Below are 19,172 nucleotides of genomic sequence, written 5' to 3'. Positions count from 1 at the left end.
TTTTAAAATTCCTTGGCAACCAAACAGCGGAATGTGAAGAAATTTGCTACAGCTCCCTGTGAAATACAGAAATTGTTAGCTCTTTGGAGCAAGGACCTAATAAATCTTGCTTTTATTTGATCAGTTCAGTCTGATTTATGTATCTTTGTTATAAGGGATTAAATGCTTACCGGATCCTTCTTCACAGAGGAGAGGATTTAACATAACTTAATTAAATAACTATGTACATGAGAATGTAGTGCGAAATAACCACAGACAAACTTTTTATGGGAAAAATTTTGTGACCGTCACAGGCCATAAAATTTTATTAACCTAACAAACTAGATAGAACTGATAGAACTGAAAATATATATGGCGGCATAGAGATCAGCTACCCAGAACAGCAGGAGATCACCGGCCCAACGGGAACAGCAGCAGAGGAGTCTCTGCCCTAAGGAGATGACGCTGAGGGGTTGCAGAGATCACGTGACCATCCCTCAAAAGGGAGGAAGGAGGGTTACCGTCACGTGCACGTGAGGGCCTACCCTCCTCCCCGGAAGTCTGGCCATCACTCACCCCTAGCGACCTTCTCCTGCGCAACCGGACCGAGGATCTCCCGCCGCCAGGGTGAAAGAAGATCTTCCACCTAGATAAGGATTCCCTGTTACCAAGCCGTGTAAACCGCATAACAGGGAGAGGAGATCCATATCCTACAGTAATGGCTTATTGGGCCTAGGGTGAGTAGCCATAGCCCTGCCATTAAGGTGCCGTCGAAAATACAACATCATTAAAACATTACAAAAGGGGAAGGGAGGGAGGGAAAAAACTGCTTCAGCCAGGATCCGGAGAAGAAGAGGAAGTTGCAAGGGAGAACTTGGCTTATCTACTGGTAAGGAGGGGCCTACCCTAAATTGCAACAATGTTGCACCCAGCACCTTCCCTCTCTCTTCTAACCCACTCTCCTACAGCCTTAACCCTTAGACTGCTCCAGGCTTATACTAAGCCCTACACTGCATTAAGGGATTAAATGCTTACCGGATCCTTCTTCACAGAGGAGAGGATTTAACATAACTTAATTAAATAACTATGTACATGAGAATGTAGTGCGAAATAACCACAGACAAACTTTTTATGGGAAAAATTTTGTGACCGTCACAGGCCATAAAATTTTATTAACCTAACAAACTAGATAGAACTGATAGAACTGAAAATATATATGGCGGCATAGAGATCAGCTACCCAGAACAGCAGGAGATCACCGGCCCAACGGGAACAGCAGCAGAGGAGTCTCTGCCCTAAGGAGATGACGCTGAGGGGTTGCAGAGATCACGTGACCATCCCTCAAAAGGGAGGAAGGAGGGTTACCGTCACGTGCACGTGAGGGCCTACCCTCCTCCCCGGAAGTCTGGCCATCACTCACCCCTAGCGACCTTCTCCTGCGCAACCGGACCGAGGATCTCCCGCCACAAGGAAGCATTTTAATGGTACCCTTGCCGCCAATGCACAACCCGATTTACAGGAGGGGTAACAGAGCTCTCTGAATGTCCCCTATGAATAAATCCAGCCCCACATCAGAAAGGTGAACTTTATCCCTTCTATATAGCTCGGTTCTATCAGCCGAAATGGCTTCGTGCCGTACCACGAAGCCACCTGACCCAGTGACGGTTTTCGCTACAGACGCATTGATCTTCTTCCTAACCCGGTATGCCGCCGTATGGGCCGACATATGCCTCCAGTGGAGACGGGGTATTATATGGGACCACCCTATCATGACCCCCGGGATGCGTACTCTTAGCCACCCAATGTCTGCCTGCATAACCTTAATCAACTGTAAAACTGGTATGGCCCCCACATCGTTACCCCCTAGGTGAAGAATAATAATGTGAGGCTTCCCCCAGCGTACCAGGGCCCCAGATATGGTTCCTGCTAATTGGGGCCAGCACATCCCCCTATCACCCAACCACCTAACGGATGCCTTGTTGGAAGGGAGACCTAGGGATTGGCCAAATGGGAGGGACGCACAGCGTAGGGAGGCCCAGTGGACAAAGGAGTGGCCCACAATCCAGATTCGCTTCACCCCGGGGGTAGTGCCTGTGGAGACAAACATTTTAGTATCCTGAATTAACATCTAAACATTAAACAATTGGACGGACATAGGTTCTGAAACAATTGGACCGCCAACGCCCAATACGTTTTATGTCCTCGCACGAGGAGCCCGCTTGCGCAGCGTTAGTCGCGGCCCCTATGCGAAAAGAGTGCGGGGCCAGTCTGCTAGCGTCCAGCCCCGCCTGGACTGCCGCCAATTTTAGGACCCTACCGAACTGAAATTTGGAAAGGGATCTGCCGTCCGCATGGACCAGGAATTGCCCCGGGCCAGGCGGCCTTTGAGCCAGGTAAAGATTAACGCAGTTAACCGGGCAGCATGCGCTGTTCACCTGAGGGTGAACGGGGATCCAGGTTCCCTTACCTTCCTGATCTGTCTTTGATCGCGGCAGAAAAAGAAGTAAGGAATCAGGGGCAGCTCTAACATGTTGCAATTGTATACCTGCCCCAGACGCCTGCTTGGAGGGTGCTACTACCTCACTAACTCTAAGAGCGGCGGCAAAGGCCAGATTAAACGCAGTTTTGAAGAGTAGGGCTTCAAAATCTGATCTACAGACCACGTCGAGCGCCAAGAGCAAACGCTCCAGGCGGTCGCGGGTGATGGGTTCGCGCGTGTCTATTTTCCGCTGCTGCGATCTGCCCCAACCCTTGATCACCTGCCTAATAAAAAAGGAATTGGTTGGGTCAGGAATGGCTAATGCCCTATAGAAAAATGAGAGGGCGGCCAATTTGGATTGTATTGCCCCCTGACGGGCCCCAGAGGCATGCAAACTCACCAGCCAATCATGTAAGTTGTCCCTAGACCCCTGAGCAGCGTCGGCTCCCCTGGACGCACAGAAATTGTCCCATTCAGACCACATGCGGGCATAGGCGTGCCAAGTGGATGGTGCTAAGGAGGAGCGGACCAACGGCAGTAAGGCTATCCAGGAAGGACGAGCTGCCAAAGGAAATCAGGACAGCGTAAGCCCACGGCTGCAGCTGTGGGGGCTAACTTGCGAAATGTCGCCCATTCGAATCGTGACAGGGCGTCAGCTACAACATTGTCGACGCCCGGGACATGACGGGCCTGGAACTGGATGTTAAGGTCCAGACAGCGCAACACCAGGTGGCGCAGCAAGGTAATGACCTTTGCTGAGGTGGCTGACAAGTTATTGATCGCAAAGACCACACTGATGTTGTCTGTCCAGAACACAACAGTCCCGTTCGACAACTTCCCACCCCACAGCTCGACCGCCAAGACCACGGGGAATAGCTCCAGGAGAGTCAGGTTTCGAGTAAGGCCCGCCGGGGCCCAGGACTCCGGCCAGGGCTCCGCGCTCCACTCTCCCTGGAAATAGGCCCCGTAACCGTGCGATCCAGCTGCGTCAGTGAAAAGGTGCAGTAACTGGCTAGACATGGGAGGGGTACGCCAGACCCGAATCCCGTTAAATCGCGTGAGAAACTGTTCCCAGACTACCAGGTCAGCCAGCAATTCACTCCCTAGGGTTATCTTTGATTTCGGGTTTGACCTACCACTAAGCTGTCTTTCCAGTCTACGGTTAAAAACCCGACCCATGGGGATAACTCTGCAAGCGAAATTAAGCAAACCTAACAGGGATTGTAACTGTTTCAGGGAAATAACTGCATTAGAGACTGCCGCTCTGACCGCCTCAAGCATGCCCTGAACTTTATCAGGTGGCAACCTACAGAGCCGAGCCTGGGTGTCGATTTCGATTCCCAGGAAGACTAAACAGGACGCGGGGCCTTGCGTTTTGTCCTCTGCTAGGGGCACCCCGAAATGTCTCATGACGCTGCGCATGATGTTCATTGTGGATAAACAATCATCGGAGCCTGCCCTCCCTACAATGAGAAAATCGTCCAGGTAGTGTGCTATGGGATCGCTGCCCACTTCTGAAGCTACGACCCAATGAAGGAAACTACTGAACGCTTCAAACAAGGCGCATGACAAAGAGCAGCCCATGGGCAGGCAGCGATCCACGTAGTACACACCTGCAAACTTACAACCCATTAGATGGAAAACTGAGGGGTGGAGTGGAAGAAGCCTAAATGCCGACTCAATGTCTAGTTTCGCCAATAGAGCACCATGACCCGCCCTCCTGACCAGGTCTAGTGCGCTATCAAAGGATTGATAGCGCACCGAGCTGAGTTGGGGGTCAATGGCATCATTGACTGAGCTACCTTTTGGGTACGACAGGTGCTGAATGAGGCGAAACTTCCCTGGCTCTTTCTTGGGAACCACCCCCAACGGGGAAATGACCAAATCAGGTAAAGGTGGGGCAGCAAAGGGGCCCGCCATTCGCCCTAAAGTCACTTCTTTATTAATTTTATCCCTCACTACTTGGGGGTGTTGGTATGCTGAAATAAGGTTCCTATTAAATCTCTTACCCTTGATTTGCCTAAATGTGGGGATATGAAAACCAAATGAAAAACCCTCCCATAACATACGTGCCGCCGCCTGGTCTGGGTAAGCCCACAACCATGGTGCCATGGCATGTACATTAATTGGCGTTTCCGCCTTTCTGGCCCAAGTTTGCTGAAGGGGGCTTATTGGCCTGGTCCCTTCGCTTGATGCAGTCACTGCCAGGGTGTGGACCAGAGCAGTACCTGCAGACATGTCTGAAGGTGCATGCACTACCCTTGTCGCATTTTTTGTCCTGGAAGGGCCAGCAGGTTCCCCCCCGTTTCCTGCTTCTGGTATTGCGAAAGGACTGCTGCGCTGATTGCTGAGTTGAAGTTGCAGCAGCGGGTGCACCCCCTTTTGGGTCCATTCGCTGCCACAACTGGTTATCAGTAGAGTCAAATGTCAGGGAAGGATTTCCTGCCATTTTCCTCCTGAACTCAGCATCATATTCCCTCCACACACCTTCACTGTGATTACGCTGAATCCAGTGAATAGTGTCCGTGTATTTTAGGATAGGCAAACTCTGGGAGGGGTACTTTTCGATATAACAGGAGGAAAAAACCCTGAAGCACTGGAGCCACTCATCAAAAGTGTCTGGGCGTTTAAATTTTTTAGGCCCTGTTCCCTCAGCGCTCTTCTCTCTCTGCCTATACGCCTCCACCGAAAGGTCAAATATATTAACATATTTTCCACGGTGGATTCTACTGACCACCTTTTTGCGCAGGTGTCTATGCAATGAGTATATTTTTCCTGGGCTTGCGTCCCCGTAAAGGGCTGCTCGCCTTTCGGAGATGGCCCTGGTAGGGAGAGGTTCAGCTGGCACCTCTGTAGATGGGTTTTGCGGGGCGGGGTTACTGGCGCTATCCTGCTTAGTATCTGGCTTGACCCCCCTCTTTAAAATTTTCTTAATCATTCTAAACATTTTCTTCTGACCTGCCCCTTGTAAACCCAAGGAAGAGTCAGTCTCAGACCCTGAGTCAGAAGAGGATGAGTCAGAGGAAGAAAGGTCATTGTGTGTAAATAAAGCATTCTCACCGTGACTAATGGCAGGAGGTCCCTGACCCATGCTGGAAACGGGCTGGCCTGCTGGCTGGTTTTGGAGGGCGAGTCCTGAAGACCCTTGCTGTGCAGTGGAAGTGGTGGCTGCTGCTCCTGCTGTAATGCTGCCTGGTACTCCTGCATCCGCCCCACTCATGACTGTGGCAGTGTTGGTCCGTGTTTTTGCTGCACTTTGTGATCCAATTGCCCCCTGCAAAAGAGAAAGAATTTGGCGAGCACTTTGCCCAATGGATGTGTCTGGATTATCAGTAGCAAGGGGTGGATGAGCTATATGAAGTGGTGTATGAAATCCCTGACTCACTGACTGTCCATTCGCAGATGTCTGAGCATTCACACCCTGCTGGTCTACAATAGGGTTATGGCATGCCTGGCTTATTGATTGTGCATGGTTTAATGAGTGTGCATGAGCGCCCTGGATGGTAAATGATGCTCAATGTTTTGATTAACATGCATACTTTGAACATTGCCTTGATTCACATGCAGGCTATTATTAGACACAATATCATGCGGCTGAGCGGCCGCTTGCACTAAACCACTATCAGCCCTGTGTGGGTTAATAATATCGGGAGCGGCCTGCTGAACGGCATTTGCGTTATCTCCCATTTGTATAAACTGTAATGGCCTCATTGCCCTGGAAGGGTTAACTCTGCGTGTCCCCCTACCCCTATCACTGGCTATCTGCCTGGTACTACCTCTTATGATGGAGCGACCCCTTTGATGCCCCTGAGGATTAACATTCAAATGTGCCGTTCGCTTGCGCAGTTTGCTTGCGCTGCTAATGCCCCTCCGACCCCCCACTGATAACCCGCCAACGGCCAAGGACGGCTCTCGGTGCTCACCTGCAAGTGGCGTTGCCCCGGGAGCCGATGTCCTTGTGACCGCGCGGGAATCTGCCAAGCCGGAAGTGCCGATGTCCGCTTCCGGTGACGTCACTAACATGGCGTTGACACCGGAAGTCGGACCCGGACCACGCGGCTGGCGAAGGAGATCGCTAGGCCCCGAGGGGAGCAGCATAGGCCCTGAGATGGCATGGGCCTCGGGTATGGTGCGACCAGGGGCAAGTCCGGGTGTTGAGGGCTGAGGGGCCATGTTCCGGCCGGGCTGGGGACCGCGTGTTGCCACGTGTGGTGCCTCAATGAGAGGTGTGAAAGGGCGATGCCTGCTGGGGGTAGTTAAAGCAGGATCCGGATCCTGACTAGAAGGATCAGGAGGGAAAACAGCTGGTGTGACACTGGGCCCTGGGGAGGCTGCAGCCATAGCGGATATTATGTTTTTCAATAGGTCAGAAACTGCTGACATAGCAGCAGGGGGTACAGCACTTAAAAATGAGGCCTGTACACTATCAAGAGGTAAATTAGCCTGCTGGGTCTGCAATGCTTGAGGTCTGGGGGATTCCTGAGCTAACTCAATATCAATAGGTCCCTGCTCTTCCACATTATGAACCTGGGCTGACACAACAGTAGTATATTGAGTTGGGGGAATGATATCTAAATCATCCTCAGAAATAGATTGAAAACTTATTGCAGGTGCAGGAGGTTCCTGTTCCGACTGGTAACGTCTGGGAGGCAGAGTAGAACGCCTGGAACGATGCATAGCTGCACTGGTGATGACAGAACTGCTAAGAAAAAACTGCTTCAGCCAGGATCCGGAGAAGAAGAGGAAGTTGCAAGGGAGAACTTGGCTTATCTACTGGTAAGGAGGGGCCTACCCTAAATTGCAACAATGTTGCACCCAGCACCTTCCCTCTCTCTTCTAACCCACTCTCCTACAGCCTTAACCCTTAGACTGCTCCAGGCTTATACTAAGCCCTACACTGCATTTGTATTTAATATTTTGGAAAAACAAAACTTTGTTAAAAAGCAACATTGTAGTGTAAAAATAAAGTGCTCTAGATTGGTAATGCATTTAATTTATCATCAAATTCCCCACTTTTACTACGGACCACCCCCATTCTGCTAATGGAGTTAATGGCTTGTGATTGGAGCATACCCATGTATGCCTGATTCATATGTACTCAGCTGTACCCTCAACTGGAGTGCTATAACTTTGACAATATAGTAACCCCTTTGCAGGGGTTATGAACTGTAAAAAAATGTTGGTTTTTTTTTTGTTTGTTTTTTTAATTTATTACATTACTTCCATGGCCTTTTAAAAAAACTTCTTTAATTAGCAACATTTTAAAATCACTAAAATGTGTTTTGTTAGCACAATTGTGTATTTGTAACACTTTAGTATACAGGGAGTGCAGAATTATTAGGCAAGTTGTATTTTTGAGGATTAATTTTATTATTGAACAACAACCATGTTCTCAATGAACCCAAAAAACTCATTAATATCAAAGCTGAATAGTTTTGGAAGTAGTTTTTAGTTTGTTTTTAGTTATAGCTATTTTAGGGGGATATCTGTGTGTGCAGGTGACTATTACTGTGCATAATTATTAGGCAACTTAACAAAAAACAAATATATACCCATTTCAATTATTTATTTTTACCAGTGAAACCAATATAACATCTCAACATTCACAAATATACATTTCTGACATTCAAAAACAAAACAAAAACAAATCAGTGACCAATATAGCCACCTTTCTTTGCAAGGACACTCAAAAGCCTGCCATCCATGGATTCTGTCAGTGTTTTGATCTGTTCACCATCAACATTGCGTGCAGCAGCAACCACAGCCTCCCAGACACTGTTCAGAGAGGTGTACTGTTTTCCCTCCTTGTAAATCTCACATTTGATGATGGACCACAGGTTCTCAATGGGGTTCAGATCAGGTGAACAAGGAGGCCATGTCATTAGATTTTCTTCTTTTATACCCTTTCTTGCCAGCCACGCTGTGGAGTACTTGGACGCGTGTGATGGAGCATTGTCCTACATGAAAATCATGTTTTTCTTGAAGGATGCAGACTTCTTCCTGTACCACTGCTTGAAGAAGGTGTCTTCCAGAAACTGGCAGTAGGACTGGGAGTTGAGCTTGACTCCATCCTCAACCCGAAAAGGCCCCACAAGCTCATCTTTGATGATACCAGCCCAAACCAGTACTCCACCTCCACCTTGCTGGCGTCTGAGTCGGACTGGAGCTCTCTGCCCTTTACCAATCCAGCCACAGGCCCATCCATCTGGCCCATCAAGACTCACTCTCATTTCATCAGTCCATAAAACCTTAGAAAAATCAGTCTTGAGATATTTCTTGGCCCAGTCTTGACGTTTCAGCTTGTGTGTCTTGTTCAGTGGTGGTCGTCTTTCAGCCTTTCTTACCTTGGCCATGTCTCTGAGTATTGCACACTTTGTGCTTTTGGGCACTCCAGTGATGTTGCAGCTCTGAAATATGGCCAAACTGGTGGCAAGTGGCATCTTGGCAGCTGCACGCTTGACTTTTCTCAGTTCATGGGCAGTTATTTTGTGCCTTGGTTTTTCCACACGCTTCTTGCGACCCTGTTGACTATTTTGAATGAAACGCTTGATTGTTCGATGATCAAGCTTCAGAAGCTTTGCAATTTTAAGAGTGCTGCATCCCTCTGCAAGATATCTCACTATTTTTGACTTTTCTGAGCCTGTCAAGTCCTTCTTTTTACCCATTTTGCCAAAGGAAAGGAAGTTGCCTAATAATTATGCACACCTGATATAGGGTGTTGATGTCATTAGACCACACCCCTTCTCATTACAGAGATGCACATCAACTAATATGCTTAATTGGTAGTAGGCTTTCAAGCCTATACAGCTTGGAGTAAGACAACATGCATAAAGAGGATGATGTGGTCAAAATACTCATTTGCCTAATAATTCTGCACTCCCTGTATAGAACATTTCTAAGGATCTGGGTACCACTTGCGCTCTTTATAATTCAGGAAAGTTCTCCTCTGTTACAGGCACATTTGGACTAAAAGAGGCTGCTCCACTGGTTCTTGGTTGATCGTTTCTGTCTGTGTATGTATTTATACAATGACTAGCCTAATACTTCAGGGTTAAACCGTCCTTTTTAGGCAGGATCTGACTGATAAACTACAGCAAAGTTCTTCTCTGTGACAGGCACAATTTGACTAAAAGAAGTTGCTCTCCAGGTTGCTGGTTGATCTTTTCTCTCTGGGTGTATATTTGTATTATGACTCTAGCCTAGTACGTCAGGGTTAGACCGTCCTTTTTAGGCAGGATCTGACTGATGATAAACTACATCAATGTTCTCCTCTTAGAAAGGCACAATTGGGCTAATAGAGGCTGCTCTCAGGTGGGGACCTGTGTATATTTCTAATATGACTCTAGCCTAGTACTTCAGAGCTGGACCATCTGTTTTAGGCAGGATCTGACTGATAAACTACAGCAACGTTCTCCTTTGTGACAGGCACAATTTGGCTAAAAGAGGCTGCTCTCCTGGTTGCTGGTTGATCTTTTCTCTCTGGGTGTATATTTGTATTATGACTCTAGCCTAGTACGTCAGGGTTAGACCGTCCTTTTTAGGCAGGATCTGACTGATGATAAACTACATCAATGTTCTCCTTAGAAAGGCACAATTGGGCTAATAGAGGCTGCTCTCAGGTGGGGACCTGTCAGAGAACAAGCTACTGAGCCATTGTTCCTGGTTGATCACTTCTCGCTTTGTATACACAACTTGCATTATGTAATGGACATCAAAACATCATTTTTGTTGTTGTTGGGTAACTATGTAGTTTAAGTAGGAAAAATGGAGATTGCATTACTGATAGTGCACTATTTCTGGTTACCAGAAGGGTGGAAGTAGGGTATAATAGCGCAGGCTCTGCTCCTGGCGCGACACGCTCTGTTGTTAGCAAGAAATACCTGAACGACCAGCGATGTACATGGTACGTCACAGTCAAGGGGTTAAAGGGATATAGTGCAAAAATGTATTTTACTGTTGTAGTATTGCTTGCATATCATTGTGTTTAACCCCCGCAAAAGGGGGTAGCTTTCATTTCTTGTGGAAATCGGTTTGTTAGTAAAATAATAACTTTATTAGAATGAAGGAAACAATCCTTAGAGTGGTATTAAATGGATGCTCCTCTCTTGAATAAATCTTCTTTGTGTTTTCATGTTGTCCTTATCAACCCAAGTGAACAATAAACCTTCATAAATCAGGTGTCCACAACCATGCATTTCCTTTTATTCCCTGTATTAATTAAAATGGTTTTGCTGCAACGTTAACAGTTTTTAATGTGAAAAGGAAAATTCTGTACATTTGTATGCTTAATAGAACATTTGTTTAGTTCATCACTCTTTCAGAGAAACCTAGGCCTTTGGCTAATTTATTGTCTCCTCTATTAAAGGGCCACTGTAAGTAAATATTTTCTATGCCTGTTACTAACTAACTACCCCAAATACGATTTTATCAATAGCATTTCATTAACATATCTCTACCGTATATCAGAAATCTTGTCTGCAAATTTAATTGTTTTCCAAACCCACTCCGTGGGTATCCTTTGCTCTGTACCAATCCGTTTACAATACCTAGGTTACAAAATGGCGTTTTAAACACAAAGTTATTGGTTTAAGTATTTTGAACATGCAGTGCTGAAAATAGTGGGCAGGATAACGTGACATCATCGGCGAATAAAAGATATAACTTTTAGAACGTTATGAAACTTCGTTTTGGAGAAAAGTAGGTTTTAATTAATGTTTATTAACTTTAATATGTTAGTTGTTTAGCTTAAAAATTATAACAGAAAGTAATCCTTTAATGCATTAGCAAGGGGTATTATTATTATTATTATTCTTTATTTATAAAGCGCCAACAGATTCCGCAGGGCTGCCCATGGGTACAAGGATAAAAGTACAACGGAGAAACAATACAATAAAATACATTTTACACATAAATACAGAGGAAATTGAGGGCCCTATTCCCATGGGAACTTACAATCTAGATGGGTAGGAGGATGGGAAACAGGAGGAGGGGACTGCAAAGGTGAGAATGATATTAGTGAGGAGATAGATGAGGGCAACTGTTAGGTTAGTGAAGTTCATTTGTTAATGAGTCGGGTGATAAGCTTCCCTGAACAAAAAGGTCTTTAGGTAACGTTTAAAGTAGGAGAGGTTAGGGAAGAGTCTGACAGCTTGAGGAAGTGCGTTCCAGAGGGTTGGTGCCGCACAAGAGAAGTCCTGTAGTCTAGCATGAGAGGAGGTGATGGTAGAGGACGCAAGGAGCAGGTCATTGTTGGATCTTAGGGGGCGGGCTGGAGTATATTTGTTGATAAGTGAGGACAGGTAGGGTGGGGCAGCATTGGTGAGGGCTTTGTAGGTCAGGGTGAGAATTTTGAATTTAATTCTGCTGTGAATGATGAGCCAGTGAATGGACTCACAGAGAGGTGCAGCAGAAACTAAGCATCAAGAGAGGTGGATTAGCCTGGCAGATGCATTTAGGATGGATTGAAGGGGAGAGAGGTGGGAGAGAGGGAGGCCAGTTAGCAAGTTATTACAGTAGTCAAGTCGGGAAATTACCAGGGAATGGATTAGCAGTTTAGTAGTTTCATCACTCAGAAACAAACGAATTTTGGAGATATTGCGTAAGTGGTTGCAGCAGGATGAAGAGAGCAATTGGATGTGGGGAATGAAGGACAAATTTAAATCAAGTGTGACTCTGAGGCAGCAGACTTGGGGTGATGGGGAGATACTGGTGCCGCCAACAGTGATAGAAAAATTAGAAACTGTAGTAGAGTTAGAGGTGGGGATTAGAAGTAGGTCAGTCTTGGACATGTTTATTTTTAGGTGGTGAGAGGCCATCCAGGAGGAAATGCCAGATAAGCAGTCGCTGATGTGAAAATTAACGAAGGAGAGAGTGCAGGGGTGCAAAGGTGTGATAATTTGTTTACAAATAACATAAACTGATAAACAGATTGTGTGTAGCTGTAAAACTGGAGACCAAATGTTATGAACCTGAACAAGTGGGTCAACAATATACAGCAGTTGATACAGTAATAAAGATCCAGCAATAGGATATATATATATATATACACACCGGTATATATAAATGGTTGAATATATATATATAAGGTAGAGACAAATATAAGTTATATTACGTTTGAGAGGAGAGTAAGCTCATGTCTGCTCAATAGTGGAGGATAAGCAGGTTAGTATATACAAGCAATGGTTAGTGCTAAATTGAGGATCAGCAATTGAAATAAACAGCTCAAGCAGGAAATGAGAGGCTCAGGCAGGTAAGTAAGCACGGATGAATAATGCAGCTGAATGCGGTAAAATGAATAAACAGTCAAGCGTATTACACACTAAGTAAAGTTAAATATATTCCAATCATGGTAAAGGAAACAGAGTACTTGCGTGACCAGAAACAAGTGTGGAGGTATCAGGTAAGTTGTTGACGGTTCTGGAGATGAGATCCTGAGCAGAAGTAACTGAGCATGCAGGAAGGAGTTGCGAGAGTAATCCTCGGCGTGTGAGATCCTCAGCGTGGATCAGGCGGATGGATACGCCAGAGAGGTAGATCCGGATCCACTAGGCAGAAGGATGTCCGTAGAGAGAGGTACAAACAGTAGTTGAATGCTACGAATAGGCAAATGCAGACAAAGAGTGCCAATTGGACACAAGGCTTCCAAATAGGTAACAAAAAGGGTAATCAGATCACAGGATTATAAGACTTGACACGTAGAAACTGAGTAGCAAGAGCAGTACTCAATTAACACAAAATAATCAAGCAAAGTGCAGAAAGGGAAGTGAGGTTATGAAGGCTAAAGGAGTGGAGCTCAGTTAAAGGGACATTACAGATCCCCCCCTCAAGGCATCAACTCCGAGGATACCAGAGAAGGCTTATGGGGATAGCGCCTGTGGAACGCAGCCACCCTCAGAGGGGCATGTACCTGAGAATGAGGAACCCAAGAGTCCTCCTCCGGACCATAGCCCTTCCAGCGGACTAGGTACTCCAATCTCCTGCGTAATATCCTCGAGTCGAGTATACATTCAACTTCGTATTCCTCATGATCGTCTAGAACCACGGGAGGTGGAGGAACCTTCCTACGAGTGAACTCATTGCTAGTCCTGTAAGGCTTCAAAAGCGACACATGAAATGACGGATGTAAGCCATATTTAGGTGGAAGATTCAAAACAACAGTTGAGGGATTGAGAATACGTGAGATCGGAAAAGGTCCGACAAACTGACTGTCCAACTTCCTAGATGGTATAGAGAGTTTCAGATGCTTTGTGGAAAGCCAAAACTGATCACCCAATTTGTAATCAGGACTTGGTCTACGTGTAGCATTGTAATATTTTTGATCAGTCTTAGCCTTCTGTAGATGTTCTTTTAACAGTTTCAGACTATTTTGTATATTGGTGAGATAGGAAGTAACGGAAAGAGTTTTACTGATGGTTTGGGTAACTCTACTAGATTGTGGATGATATCCGTAAGTGGCATAAAACGGTGTCATCTTAGTGGAACTAGAGACTGAATTGTTATATGAGTATTTGGCTAACGGAAGGTGTTCAACCCAATCATCCTGCAGATGTGAAACATAGCATCTAAGGTATTGCTCAAGTATACCATTGACCCTCTCTGTGAGTCCATTTGTCTGGGGATGATAGGAGGTTGATAACCTTGGATGAATGGCGAGTGATTTACAGAGATCTTTCCAAAAATTGGAAGTGAACACGGTCTGTGATAATGGAATGTGGTAAACCATGTAATCTCACAATATGTTTAAGAAAAGCGTTAGCTGTTTCGGTGGCAGTAGGTAAAGATTTCATAGCTATAAAATGAGCTAACTTAGTTAGGTGGTCAACAACCACCATGATGGTGTTGTGGTTCTGAGAATTAGGAAGCTCCACAATAAAATCCATAGAAATAACACTCCATGGAACATCAGGAATAGATAGAGGTGTAAGATAACCAATCGGTTTCTTTTTCTCTGTTTTGTATCTAGCGCAGACGTCACAAGTGGTTATATATTTCTGAATAGTCTTCCCCATGTGGGGCCACCAAAAATCTCGCTGTAAGAGTTCTTTTGTCTTAAAGATCCCTTGATGGCCAGATATTGGTATATCATGGTAATGGTTAAGGAGTCTCTGTCTAAGAGTCTGAGGAACATATAATCTGTTATGCAAAGTATACAAGCCAGTTGGTTCCTTTATCAACTCAGTATGTGTGGGTATATCATCAGTTGTCAAAGCTGTAAGGATGTCAATCTCTAAAGAACTCAAAGCTGCTATAATTTTGTAACTAGGTATAATTTGTGAACAACAGTCACCTAGTGGTTTGTCATCATATTGTCGGGATAGTGCATCTGCCTTACTATTAAGTTTACCTGGTCTATAAGTTATTTGAAAATTAAATCTATCAAGAAACAAGGACCATCTTACTTGGCGGGATGATAGAGTTTTATTTTGTTTCAAGTATTGAAGGTTTTTGTGGTCAGTGAATATTAAAAACGGTTTGTCAACTCCCTCTAGAATATGTCTCCAGACTTCTAAAGCACATTTTACTGCTAAAAGCTCTTTATCGCCTACGGAGTAATGTGCCTCAGCTGGTAATAAGGTTCTTGAAAAATAGGCTACGCAATGGGTATTATGTTTGTCATTGATTCTTTGAGATAGGACTGCTCCTATGCCAGTGTCAGAGGCATCTACCTCCACAATAAATTGACAAGAATGGTCTGGTAAACTTAGTATAGGAGCAGTGGTGAAACAGATTTTCAAATAATTGAACGATTGTTCTGCTTCTGAAGTCCAGTAGAATTTTGTATTTTTCTTTGTTAGTGATGTAAGTGGTTTCACTTTCATAGAAAAATTCTGGATAAACTTACGATAAAAATTAGTGAAACCCAAAAATCGCTGGAGAGACCTTAAGGTAGTGGGTCTAGGCCAATTCACAGAATGGCTGGGTTTTCAGTGCGTTAGGCTCCAAAAAGGGAGCGTAGAGCATAATTTAATGCCACTGCAACTCTCGATACCAGCGGTGCTTACGGACGCGGCCAGCTTAAAAAACGTGCTTGTGCACGATTCCCCCATAGAAAACAATGGGGCTGTTTGAGCTGAAAAAAAACCTAACACCTGCAAAAAAGCCGCGTTCAGCTCCTAACGCAGCCCCATTGTTTTCTATGTGGAAACACTTCCTACGTCTGCACCTAACACCCTAACATGTACCCCGAGTCTACACACCCCTAACCTTACACTTATTAACCTCTAATCTGCTGCCCCCGCTATCACTGACACCTGCATATTTTTTTTAACCCCTAATCTGCCGCTCCGTAAACTGCAGCTACTTAAATTATCCCTATGTACCCCTAATCTGCTGCCCCTAACACCGCCGACCCCTATATTATATTAATTAACCCCTAATCTGCCCCCCACAATGTCACCTCCACCTGCCTACACTTATTAACCCCTAATCTGCCGAGCGGACCGCACCACTACTATAATAAAATTATTAACCCCTAATCCGCCTCACTACCGCCTCAATAACCCTATAATAAATAGTATTAACCCCTAATCTGCCCTCCCTAACATCGCCGACACCTAACTTCAATTATTAACCCCTAATCTGCCGACCGATTCTCGCCGCTACTGTAATAAATGGATTAACCCCTAAAGCTAAGTCTAACCCTAACACTAACACCCCCCTAACTTAAATATAATTTAAATCTAACGAAATAAATTAACTCTTATTAAATAAATTATTCCTATTTAAAGCTAAATACTTACCTGTAAAATAAACCCTAATATAGCTACAATATAAATTATAATTATATTATAGCTATTTTAGGATTTATATTTATTTTACAGGTAACTTTGTATTTATTTTAACCAGGTACAATAGCTATTAAATAGTTAAGAACTATTTAATAGCTAAAATAGTTAAAATAATTACAAAATTACCTGTAAAATAAATCCTAACCTAAGTTACAATTAAACCTAACACTACACGATCAATAAATTAATTAAATAAAATACCTACAATTATCTACAATTAAACCTAACACTACACTATCAATAAATTAATTAAATACAATATCTACAAATAAATACAATTAAATAAACTAACTAAAGTACAAAAAATAAAAAAGAACTAAGTTACAAAAAATAAAAAATATTTACAAACATTAGAAAAATATTACAACAATTTTAAACTAATTACACCTACTCTAAACCCCCTAATAAAATAACAAAGCCCCCCAAAATAAAAAAATGCCCTACCCTATTCTAAATTAAAAAAGTTCAAAGCTCTTTTACCTTACCAGCCCTGAACAGGGCCCTTTCCGGGGCATGCCCCAAAGAATTCAGCTCTTTTGCCTGTAAAAAAAACACATACAATACCCCCCCCCAACATTACAACCCACCACCCACATACTCCTAATCTATCCCAAACCCCCCTTAAATAAACCTAACACTAAGCCCCTGAAGATCTTCCTACCTTATCTTCACCTCGCCGGGTATCACACCGATCCGTCCTGGCTCCGGAATCTTCATCCAAGCCCAAGCGGGGGCTGGCGATCCATAATCCTGCGGCTGAAGAGGTCCAGAAGAGGCTCCAAAGTCTTCATCCTATCCGGGAAGAAGAGGCGATCCGGACCGGCAACCATCTTGATCCAAGCGGCATCTTCTATCTTCATCCGATGAGGAACGGCTCCATCTTGCAGACCTCCGACGCGGAACATCCTGCTGGCCCGACGGACTACCGACGAATGAAGGCTCCTTTAAGGGACGTCATACAAGATGGCGTCCCTCGAATTCCGATTGGCTGATAGGATTCTATCAGCCAATCTGAATTAAGGTAGGAAAATTCTGATTGGCTGATGGAATCAGCCAATCAGAATAAAGTTCAATCCGATTGGCTGATCCGATCAGCCAATCAGATTGAGCTCGCATTCTATTGGCTGATCGGAACAGCCAATAGAATGCAAGCTCAATCTGATTGGCTGATTGGATCAGCCAATCGGATTGAACTTGATTCTAATTGGCTGATTCCATCAGCCAATCAGAATATTCTTACCTTAATTCCGATTGGCTGATAGAATCCTATCAGCCAATCGGAATTCGAGGGAAGCCATCTAGGATGACGTCCCTTAAAGGAGCCTTCATTCGTCGGTAGTCCGTCGGGCAGCAGGATGTTCCGCGTCGAAGGTCTGCAAGTTTATTTAATTGTATTTATTTGTATTTATTTGTAGATATTGTATTTAATTAATTTATTGATAGTGTAGTGTTAGGTTTAATTGTAGATAATTGTAGGTATTTTATTTAATTAATTTATTGCTAGTGTGGTGTTAGGTTTAATTGTATCTTAGGTTAGGATTTATTTTACAGGTAATTTTGTAATTATTTTAACTAGGTAGCTATTAAATAGTTCTTAACTATTTAATAGCTATTGTACCTGGTTAAAATAATTACAAAGTTGCCTGTAAAATAAATATTAATCCTAAAATCCTAATTTATATTGTAGCTATATTAGGATTTATTTTTCAGGTAAGTATTTAGATTTAAATAGGAATAATTTATTTAATAAGACTTAATTTATTTCGTTAGATAAAAATTATATTTAACTTAGGGGGGTGTTAGTGTTAGGGTTAGAATTAGCTTAAGGGGTTAAACGATTTATTAGAGTAGCGGTGAGCTCCGATTGGCAGATTAGGGGTTAATACTTGAAGTTATAGGGTTATTGAGGCGGGAGTGAGGCGGATTAGTGGTTAATACATTTATTATACTAGCGGTGAGCTCCGGTCGGCAGATTAGGGGTTAATAATTGTAGGTAGGTGGCGGCGACGTTGTGGGGGGCAGATTAGGGGTTAATAAATATAATATAGGGGTCGGCGGTGTTAGGAGCAGCAGATTAGGGGTACATAAGGATAACGTAGGTGGCGGCGCTTTGCGTTCGGCAGATTAGGGGTTAATTATTGTAGGTAGCTGGCAGCGACGTTGTGGGGGGCAGGTTAGGGGTTAATAAATATAATATAGGGGTCGGCAGTGTTAGGGGCAGCAGATTGGGGTACATAAGTATAACGTAGGTGGCGGTCGGCAGTTTAGGGGTTAAAAAAAATTAATCGAGTGGCGGCGATGTGGGGGGACCTCGTTTTAGGGGTACATTGGTAGTTTATGGGTGTTAGTGTACTTTAGAGCACAGTAGTTAAGAGCTTTATAAACCGGCGTTAGCCCAGAAAGCTCTTAACTACTGACTTTTTTCTGCGGCTGGAGTTTTGTCGTTAGATTTCTAACGCTCACTTCAGCCACGACTCTAAATACCAGCGTTAGAAAGATCCCATTGAAAAGATAGGATACGCAAATGACGTAAGGGGATCTGCGGTATGGAAAAGTCGCGGCTGGAAAGTGAGCGTTAGACCCTTTAATGACTGGCTCCAAATACCAGAGGGCGGTAAAAACCAGCGTTAGGAGCCTCTAACGCTGGTTTTCAAGGCTACCGCCCAACTCTAAATCTAGGCCCATATCTGGTTCTAAATGCAGTTTTCCACTCATCCCCATCCTTGATCCGTATTAGATTATAGGCGCCTTTTAAGTCAAGTTTAGTGAAGATGTTAGCACCATTTAGGCGTTCAAGGAGTTCGGGGATGAGTGGATATCGATTTTTCACTGTAACCGCATTAAGGACTCTGTAATCAATGATGGGTCTTAAGGTTTTATCTTTATTAGTTACAAAGAATAACCCTGCAGCTGCTGGAGATGTAGAT

The 19,172-nt window shown here is 44.3% G+C and overlaps 1 protein-coding gene across 2 annotated transcripts; it reads right to left on the bottom strand.

Moving 5' to 3' along the window:
- Positions 1 to 261: 261 nt before the first annotated feature.
- LOC128661150 (histone-lysine N-methyltransferase 2D-like) lies at positions 262 to 7,135 on the bottom strand. Of its 2 annotated transcripts, none has more exons than XM_053715351.1 (2): positions 5,519 to 7,135; positions 262 to 3,019 (listed from the first exon to the last, which is right to left on the bottom strand). In XM_053715351.1, the coding sequence occupies exon 1, from the start codon at positions 7,133 to 7,135 to the stop codon at positions 5,933 to 5,935; it is 1,203 nt and encodes a 400-aa protein (XP_053571326.1). In that variant the 3' UTR covers positions 262 to 3,019; positions 5,519 to 5,932. The 2 variants fall into 2 exon arrangements, with proteins under 2 accessions (XP_053571326.1, XP_053571327.1); XM_053715352.1 differs by having other exon boundaries at positions 262 to 2,070.
- Positions 7,136 to 19,172: the final 12,037 nt, after the last annotated feature.

The sequence above is a fragment of the Bombina bombina genome, chromosome 5 (genome assembly GCF_027579735.1).
Source record: "Bombina bombina isolate aBomBom1 chromosome 5, aBomBom1.pri, whole genome shotgun sequence".
Classification (NCBI taxonomy): Eukaryota; Metazoa; Chordata; class Amphibia; order Anura; family Bombinatoridae; genus Bombina; species Bombina bombina.
This window is presented reverse-complemented; position numbering and strand designations above follow the sequence as displayed.

Bases quoted from the DNA above. Each gene is read 5' to 3' on its own strand.
- LOC128661150 (XM_053715351.1), bottom strand. From the start codon at position 7,135: ATGCATCGTTCCAGGCGTTCTACTCTGCCTCCCAGACGTTACCAGTCG.